This window comes from Geospiza fortis, unplaced genomic scaffold (genome assembly GCF_000277835.1).
Source record: "Geospiza fortis unplaced genomic scaffold, GeoFor_1.0 scaffold432, whole genome shotgun sequence".
NCBI classification, from domain to species: domain Eukaryota; kingdom Metazoa; phylum Chordata; class Aves; order Passeriformes; family Thraupidae; genus Geospiza; species Geospiza fortis.
The window spans coordinates 801,895-811,541 of NW_005054436.1; the positions used below are offsets into that span (position 1 = coordinate 801,895).

At 51.5% G+C, this 9,647-nt stretch overlaps 1 protein-coding gene across 2 annotated transcripts in view; it reads right to left on the reverse strand.

The window, feature by feature from the left end:
* Positions 1 to 9,641, reverse strand: part of MAN1C1 (mannosidase alpha class 1C member 1) — a 49,846-nt gene extending 40,205 nt beyond the window's left edge. Inside the window, exon 1 of one of the 2 annotated variants that reach the window (XM_031062078.1) lies at positions 9,595 to 9,641. In XM_031062078.1, coding sequence (XP_030917938.1) covers positions 9,595 to 9,609 — 15 coding nt within the window. In that variant the 5' untranslated portion in view covers positions 9,610 to 9,641. Of the gene's footprint in view, positions 1 to 9,439; positions 9,523 to 9,594 lie in introns of those variants that run through there. The other variant, XM_005427094.3, reaches the window with a different exon arrangement.
* Positions 9,642 to 9,647: the final 6 nt, after the last annotated feature.

The following is a 9,647-nucleotide window of genomic DNA, read 5'->3' on the forward strand; positions in this document are numbered from 1 at the left end:
CCCTACAGATACCATCTGCACAGAATTCTCATTTCTGGAGAGCCACAGCCCAAGGGGATGCTCAAAAGGAGCTGTAGCCATAAGTAACTCAAAACACTGCAAGGAGAAGGAAGGAAGGAAAGGAAAAGGTGTGGAAATATTTTGCTTTTCTTTTACAAGGAAAATAAAAAAAGAAAAACCAAGTCTCTAGAACATATTGGGCCTGTCTGTTTGACAGCCTGTAGGACAAATGTCAAACAGATCAATAATGAAAAGAAACAAAACAGAGAGGAGAGGAGGCTTTGCACTCCCGAGCCTTGGGTGGGGGAGGATGGCAGGAATCCTCAGAGGGCTGGGAGGAGCAAACAGGCTCCAGAGCTTCTGTGTGCAGATCTGCAGGGAGCCATCCCCAGGCAGGGCAGCAGAGCCTCCCTGCCCAGAGCAGGAGGGGATTTGTGAGCTCCCTGCCTGTCCTGGGTGGGATGGAGACCAGGATGGGTGCACCAGAGCTTCTGGGGAGCTCCCACCCCAGCAGCTGCACAGCCAAGGGAAGGTTTCCAAAGCATCCTCAGAGACAGAAAGTGAGGATCAGCCCCGCACCCAGCACAGCTGCCAGAGACAAAAGGAGCAGCCCCGTGCCAGGCTCCCCCAGCCGCTCGGCTCCCCCATCCCAGCCTCACTCCCCCGGTCCAGAACCAGCAGCTGAGCTGCCTCTCCCCCAGCACCCACAAGGTGTGAATGGCTGCTGACACATGCATGGCTCAGGGGCCCAAAACACAGCGCAAGCAGATGGGAGAGCTGAAGGGAAGGGAGAAGGGAAGGAAAAAAATGTAAATACAGGCCAAGAGTCATCCTGCATCGCTCCTGTTCTGCACTGTGAGAACGGATTTAGGGAGCAGGAGGAACATCTGTTTGGAAACTGCCTTTGTCTCAGTCCAAATGCTGGAACAGGAGAAAGAGGGAGGCTGAGGACTGCTAGCACACCTTGTGCTTCATCTCACACTTGGATGGCTTAGCAGGAGAGATCTGGGAGGATGAGTTTAGTTTAATGATTTCTTGCTGGTTCACCTGCTCCCCATCTGTCTTTGTAGTCCTTGCTCAAAGGGACAGATTGGAGCACTGCTGTCCTCTCCCTTTTCCAGAGTTCCTCGTGATTGGAACTTCTGAAGAGAGGAACAGAGCAATTCTCAAGTATTAAGTAGTCAGCTGAGATTAGTCCAATAATTTATCACAGGTAATAGCTAATAACAGACACGAGAAACTCACTCAGAGCCTTCCTAGAGCCACGTGTCAGAGCTGTCACCTTACAAAAGTGGTGCAAGAAATCCTTGGACCACAGTAGCAAATTTATTAGCCAGAGGCTGATAAACCCTTCCAAGAGCCCCAGAGCCCACAGTAAATCATCACAAAGCAGGTTACGAACACCGGATCTCTGATGAAAATGAGGTTGGTGGGGTTGGTGTGAGAACAATGTTAGGATTCAGCTGGCAGGATGGAGGGGCCTGGCCCTCCCTGGGCCTGACCTCCCATCCCCAGAGCGATCAAGGCTGGGCCCTGGCACTGCTCCAGCACTGCCATCACACTGCACTGGCTAATGGGCTGCTGACAGAATAAAGCAGGGAACGGCAGCTTCGGGCATCTGGGTAATAAACTGCAGAAAACAGCCATAAAGGTTCATCAGAATTAGAGGCAGGAGGCAGCTCCTTGCTCACAGACTCCACGTCAGCACCCACAGAATGCTCAGGCCTAAGGAATGAGCCTCCACTCACCAAATCCCACCCTAATACTCAGCTCAAAACTTGATTTAAGCCTTTGAAAGCCAGAAATGAAAGAAGCAAGAGAAGAGAGCTGCCTATGGCTTTGTCCTATGCCAGCCAGGGCTGAAATCAACCTTTTGAATTATTGTGCTGTGCAGCCACCAGTGAGGGTGGGCAGAGCCACAGCCAGCAGCAGTGGTGTTCTGGTTGTTTGGGCTCAGCAGCACAAACCTCTGAGAGATAAGATAATCAAACACAGCCATGGTGGTTCAGCAATCCTGACGTGGTCTTGGTGCTGGAGAAAGGCCTTCAGAAAAGCCAAAACAGCACCAGAAATCAGCCAAGGGTTTGTTTGGGTTCATCAGCGCTGCATTCCAATGTAAATACGTGTCCTTCCTAGAAAACTCCAGAGAAAAACGAGGCTCATGTGGAAGGAGAGCCAGAAGCATCCCTTTTCCACTGGAAGTATTTTATTTGTATTTGATCCTGCTGGCTAACCCAGGCAGCAGGAGGGTTTCAGGACGGATGAAACGCGATTATTCTACAATTATCCTTTGTTACTTCTCAAAGTACACGGTTCTGCACTTCCCTCCCTGCCCAGGGAAATCATGTTAACACAATTAGAGCAAGAGCCCTGCTTTAAACACGGCTGCTCGGACGCTGCTAACACGGCTCCAATTCTCAGCACAGACAGTCTGCAGAGCCATCCTGCTCCATAAATCAGCAGCAGCTCTGTCACCGAGTGCCTCTGAAGGGAAGGGACACTCTCTAGGAGGAACACTCGCTGTATATCATCCTCCTGTGCTAGTGCTGCTGGCACGAGATGCTGCAGGATTTCTCCATCTCTTGCATTTCATATTCTTTGCAGCCTTGTTCTTGCAATATCTCAGAGAGGAAATCTAACAACAGCTCTAGGGCCACGCAAGGCAAGTATTGGAGGCCAGATTAGAACTAATGAGCTCCTGGCTCCCACTCAATCCCAGCCTTTAGAACAATTAGCTCAAATAAACCCAGAACCGTTTTCTGCTCCGCTGTCGCCTGCCCGTCCTCCCCGGTACCTCCTGAGCTGGAAAACCTCAATTGGCTCTGACAGAGGGGAGAGGTCACAGAGAAACCAGAGTTCAGTGCTTGCTGCCAGCAGGGGAGACCCCCAGGGTGCCCCACAGAGGGAGGTTCAGTGCAGGGTTCCTGCTGCGGCACTGAGGAACAGGCACTGGGGTCAGGATGGGGCCTGTGGCTCACACAGGGGACACAGAGGGACACAAGGATGGGGAGCCCCGAGCTGCCTGATGGCTCTAAAGAGCTTCCATTCCTGGAAAGCTGCACCCTGTTACCTTCCAGCCCAGGGAAGAAGGCCCAGGAACACACTTCCCCTTTCCAAACCTGCTGGAGATCCCTCCTTGGGCTCCACAATCCCACAGGGCACTCTGCAGCTCTGCTGTCAGCAGCAGGAGATGCAGAAGGGAAGCACAGCAGTCACTTCAGCTTAGTGCAGCCTCGTGCTTTACTCACGCTCCAGTGTCCTGCTGGGGAGTGCTGGAGTGCCCAGGAGGAGCAGCTCTGCTGCACATTTGCCTGCTGGATGGGGATTGAGCAGCGTGTGCCCATTTCACAGAGGTGCCACCATGCATCTGCCCTCAGAGGCAGAACACAAAGGGTCCTGTTTAATTCCCAGAGGGTGCTCTGCCCTGTTAGCCAGGGCACAAATGAGCGCCATCCTGGCCCATAAAGAGGGGATGTTTATTATCCAGCCCTGCAGCACAGCTCCCAGGGTGCCCTGCCTCCTGCCATGCTCTGGGTGCATCGTGCACAAAGCCCTCACATTATGTGCAGCTCACAGACACCACTGCCCACGACAGCTCCTCTGGAGCCCTTCCAAAATGTGGTGTCAGATGATGAACTCAAGTGCCAGGGGACCCAGAGGAAAGACAGCAATCATGGCAGCGTGTGCTCCTCATGCCAAATCCACTCACAGCATCCCCTGAAAAGTATTTTTCTGGGGAATGTAAATGTAGTCTCTTCCTTAAGTTCAAAAATCAGAATGCTCCCAGCACCAAGATCTCCCCTTGCCACCACTGGAGTGAATTTTCCTTCCTGCCTTCTCCTTCTGACAGCTCCATTTCAATTTTATATTCAGGTCAGTCTCTCATTTAGTACTAAGGTACATTTCCCTTCCTCCCTCTCAGCTGCCCCATCTAAAATCTGAATTGTTTTCAATACTGAAGAACGTATTCAAAAACATCAAAATGACAAACAATCTGTACAATAACAGAGTCACAGAGTAAACTAAACATGATGGATTAGCCTCATCTGGCAAAGCCTTGCATACAGAACCAAAGGAAAGAACACTTAGCACGAAAATCTTTCTCCCATTAAGGGGCAGATTTAATCATTGATTAAAAGTTAATCACGAGTCCATAAAAATTTTGGCTGGGAAGATGGAATCTTAATGCAGGTGACTGCTTTTCAGTAAATATTTGAAGACCTGGACGTGCTGATGGAGGAGCAGGGAGGTTACAGCAGGATGTTACTGACAGCTCCCCGCAGGCTCCATCCCCCTGCCCTAACCCCATCTTCCCATCCAAACAATTTCCAGGAGCTGATGTGCATTTCCTGAAGTGATTCAGGGCAGTGCAGGTCCTTCAGCAGCACAGATCTGTGGGCATCCCAGAAAGTCATTTCCCCCCGCCCAGCACTCGCGCTCACTCATCACCCGCCCGCCAACAGCTCTGCAGTGCTGGAGCTGTGTGCTGGCTGTAAGTGGCAGTTCAGAAACCAGTCTAGCATCAAATTTAGTTGTTGTGGAACAAGTGCTTTCACTGCTAGACTTGGGGAGAGAAGAGCAAATGACTGCAAATTGCAGAGCACTCCCAAATTCCAGCCCTCAGCTCGGGAGAGCTGGGTCAGAGCGAGCTCTGAGGTAGCACTGAGGCAAGCAGCTCTGCAGCACTGATCACAGCTCAGACTCCTGTGCTCTGCACTCTACCAACTGAACAAATACATTTTTACTCAATTAACTGTATCCCCTACAGCTAAAACAGGCTCCAGGTCAGGTCTAAATTCTGTTTGCGTGAATCCACCGGAGGCTACTGAAGCAAAAAACCCACCTCATGCACCATTTGTGGGATTTCCACTACAGTACCCCTTTCACAGGTTCAGTAAATAAATGCATGAGGAGCGTGGAGCAAAGGAAAATTCCAGCAAGGCTGGAGCCAGCCAGTGCTTCAAACCGCAGAGAAATTCTCTCTTGCAGAGGTATTTCTACCCCAGAGAGAGAATTACAATCACAGCACATCTGACTGGTTTGAGACCATAATTCCACTGCACCACAGTAAATATTTTACAGAGAACTGGTTTCCTTACCCCCAGCAGCCAGAGCAAGTCTGTTGGAAGTGCCTGGGTCTCCATCTGCCCAGCACACAGGATCAGACCCTCCCCACGTGCCTCAGAGAGGAGATGGGCACGGGAGGAGCATCTCCAGCTGGGCTGAGCGTGGTGCTGCTCACGTACAGAACCACGGGCGGATTTCACGGCTGGCCTGCGGTCTGCTCAGCCCCTGATCACAGCACTCAAAGGCATTTGCTCCAAATGTGCAGACTCAAAGTGCACAGCGCAGGCAAAGGGAGAGGGCTGACATCCTTTCCCTGCTGGCTGTGGGAAGGAGGTGGTCAGAAATGACCAATGATGGGATCCACAGCCCAGCTCAGCCTGAGAGCTGCTCTGAGCTCTGCTTTTGGCAAACTGGTGATCACAGCCCAACCCTGGGCACCCTGGGTGAGCTCCAGGAGACCACCCAAACCCACACAGGTGTACCACAGGCAAGAGCACCAGAGCAGAGAGCTCTCCTGGCAGGGGTCAGGGCTGTGGCAAAAAAAATTCAGGAGAACCTGCAGCATTTCCCCAGCCCTGCCCCAAAAATGGGCAATTTTTTCACTGCAGTTACAGCAGTCAAAAACCACACAAAGAGAACTCAGCAACCACCACCAAGGGGCTTTCAGCAGAGGCTGAGCTCCTGATAACATTCCTGTCTCCTGCTAATTACCTTTTAGTGATAAACTGTCAAGATATTTGTGTTCCAAAGCCTGATCCACCTGCTGATGTGCAGAGTGATGCAGGATAACTGTGTGAGTTGGTGCCTCTTCCCCCCAGGGGCTGATTTCTGAGAGCAAATACATCTTTAGAGCTGTGTTAGAAGGGGACAGGGGACAGCCAGGTGAGGCAGGGAGAGGTGGAGATGGCAGGAAAAGCCAGGATGAAGAGAACTGCACTGTGAAACAAACAGGCTTTGGTATCATCAATCCAGAGGAAATGAACGCGGGTGTCAGACCCAAGGGGACAATCCCTGCCTGGATCTGACACATTCCCTCATTTGAAAGGGACAAAAGGCACTGCCAGGTTTGGGCACGATGCATTCCCACACCTCAGGCATGGAAATGTGCCTTTTGCACCCAAAAAAAGAGAAGAAAAATGAATAAATCTCTCCCTCTGTTCCCATTTCTCTCACATCCCATGACTGAGCTGGAAGTATTTAATTATGAACTTTCTGCTCTGCCTCGTTCCAGTGGTTGTCTTTAAGCACTGGTTGATATAAAAATGGTTTAAAGAAATGCTCTTCCCTGTCTCCCCCATGCTCCCCCACCTGTGAGACCCAGGAGTGCAGCAAGGAGCAGCCTGTTTGGCTCCATCCATCATCAGCGAAACTGTCAGCTCAGCTCCACCAGCAAAATCTTTATTACTGGTTATGATGCAGAAGGCAGGAACCACACGGTCTGATTTCCTCAGATCTGAGGCTGAGTTTGCAGAGGCAGCAGTTAGAGGGGAAATAATTTTGACTTTTCCCTGAGCCAATTTGATCTGGAAATTGTTGAGAGCAAATAAATATGGAATCCCACTGTGGAATTTCTGCAGTCACTCTCCAGCTACAAACACTTCTCTTTTTTTTTTTTTCCCTGAGCATCAGTGATTTGTATTTGGCACATGTAAAAAATCAGCTAATCCCCAAAGCCATGCCTGACTGATCAATTACACAACTAATACCTTTTCCAGAGGTCATCTTAAGAGATGAATAATCCCTTCCAAAATTTCCCAACCTGCAGCATGGGGACATTTGTTATTTGGCTTTCTGCAGCTTTCCTGGAAAGGTCAGAGTGCCCCAGCCCTGAGCTGCCCACAGGAACACACAGCAGTGGGTCCCAGACTGTTCTCCAGGTGACCAACGACCTTTAGCAGCAAAAGCTGTGCAATACAGCTGCTCTCTTTTTTTATTTCCAAGAAAACAACTGTTAACTGACCCTGGACTTGTTTTTATAGCTGAAGGTACCTGCACACACACGTCAGCCCAGCCTCACACTGTTTCCTCACTCTGCAAACAGCCCCAGTGCTCCTCACGCCCCAAAGGCTTTCCAAGACAGCAATAAAATGGGAGAGGCCATGGGGCTTTCCACTCTAAACTCTGTTTTTTAAGCAGGGACGGTCTAGCAGGGCTACAGGAAAGCCGTGGCACTGCCTCTTCTTTAGCTGAAGCACCAGGCAGCTCAGAGGTGGTGGGAAGGAATGGACACCAGCTCAGATTCCTGGCTGGAATTCCTCACACTGGAGGGTCCTGGGCAAAGCAGAAAGTTCCAGGCTCTAGGCTGGGCATCACCTCTGGGCATCTCTGGGCATGCACCAGTTTTTCCTCCTGGCTTTCATCTGGCAGGCAGGAGGGGGAAAAACATCCACAAATCCCATCCACAGCCATCCTCCCTGTACAGAGGTGCTGACCTGGGAGGATGGCCTGAGGGAAGGCAGAGAAAAGAACAAAACTCCCAGTGCAAGGACAGCTGGGGACTCCTTCTAGCAAGTTACAGGGCTGAAAGCTCTGGAGGAAGGAGGGAAAAGCAAGTCAAGAGCAGCCAGCACAGCCACCACCTGCCCTGCTGGCATCTCACATCATGTGAGCAATATTTGCTAATCCAAAGGCTGGATCATCACTTCTTCCTTGCAATTCTTTTTTGCTCCATCTGCTTCTTTTTATGCAGCATTTGTCTTCTAACCTTCCTGGTTTGTTCTCCTCTTGTCTTTTTGATTAACAAAAAGAGACACACCTTATCTCTTCCTCAGGCTGCACCACCCTCCCTTGTTTTGCACGTTCAGCCTCATATCTCAGCACCATATTTGTTTCTCCCTCTCTGCATAAATAGAAGCGTAGGCACTTTTAAGAAATAAGGGCTCTGTTTGAAGAGTAATTAGCTGTCAGCATAAAACTAATATTTATGGATTCTCATCCTTGAAAACTCTAACTCTGCTACCCGGCACTGATTATGGCTGTTAGAAACAGATGGGGCTGAATCCATACAGCTTGAAATAATGCTATATTTAAAAAATAATTAACTCCAAATGAAGGACTGAATGCCACTCGCTTCCCCTAAATTTGATTTTTCAATTTGATTTGTTTGCACGGAGTGGGAGCTGGGCTGTTCCCGGGTGTGTGGCGCTCCCTGGCACACCTTGGAGGTGGGAATCTGCAGAGAGCCAGGCACACACGTGAGGGCTGGGCACTGGAACATTCCAAGCACCCTGCAGCAGGAAAGGATGGCTGGATCCCTGCTGGGACCATCAAGGAACCCAGCACCCCTGGGCGCACTGTGCCTGGCTGCCTGGCAGAGGAATTGGAATTTCACCAGCGGTGCAGCCTTTGTTTTAGTGCCTGACAAAAACAGCGGGAGGGGAGCTTTAAAAACTGTTTTTCAGAGGCAGGTTGGAGAGGATGAAAGCCCTCGGTGTGTTATTCCCCGACTCGATTATCTCTTCAATCCAGCATCGTCGCTGGATGCCTGCACCTCTGCGAGAGCACAGACCCAGGAAATTTATACTCTGCTTAATTAAACCTGTGCTTTTTACTTATTGGCACCTCTTCCGAGAGCAGGATTCCCTCCAAGTCGGTTATGCATCAGGGCGAGGGATCCGACAGCCACAATGGAATCCCACACAAACCCGGTTAAGTGGGTCACAGCGTGCTCCACGTGTGTGTGCCAGGCTGGAGGCACGGGGCCAAACCCTCCCCTCGCCCTGGCAGCCCCCCCAGCTCACAGGGTGACGATTCCAGTGCCAGTCCCACAGGGACCCGCAGGGACAGAGCATCCTGCTCCTCCCCAGCCCCTGCATCCCATCCCTCCATCCCCCTGCACCAGCCAAGTTCTGTCATCTCCTGGTTTTTGTGCAAATCTGAGCCCCAGGGATGGAGACTCTTGCACAAGCCAAGACATCTCCCACCAAGCAAGTTTCTTCCCCCCACAACCCTTTTTTCCCTGAATAACCAAACTGAAATTTACATTTCGCTAATTTCAGTGACACCGGGTGAATGGAGGTGTGTTGGGACACACAGTCAGTGACAGGGACACTCCCCCAGAAATTGACACCCCAATTCTTGCCACCCTCCTTGGGAAAAGGAGCAATGAAGGGGGACATGGCTGTGAGGGGAGGTGACACATGAGGGGGGACACGGCTGTGAGGGGAAGTGACGGTGAATTGAGGGGGGACCCAGACATGAGGGCTGAGGTGGACATGGCCCCAAAAACTGCGGGTGGTCATGGCCGTGACAGGGGGCAAGGGTTGCTGAGGGCGATGTGGCTGTGAGGGGAGGCAAGGACCGAGTGAGGGGGAGATGTGGCCGCTGATGGCAGGTGAGGACTGAGGGGACACACACCTGAGGGGACACACACCTGAGGGGAGCCGATGCTGTGAGGAGGTGAAGCAAGGTGAAGGCCGCCTGAGAGGGATGCGAGCACTGAGGTGAGGCTGCCTGAGGGGGCTATGGAGGGACCGAGGCAGCCCCGAGCGGGCGCTCGGCCGGGAGCGCTGCCGGCTCCTCACCCACCTCTTTGATCTTCATCCTGCGGGCGCGGGTCTCGGGGTCCTCTCCGCTCCGCC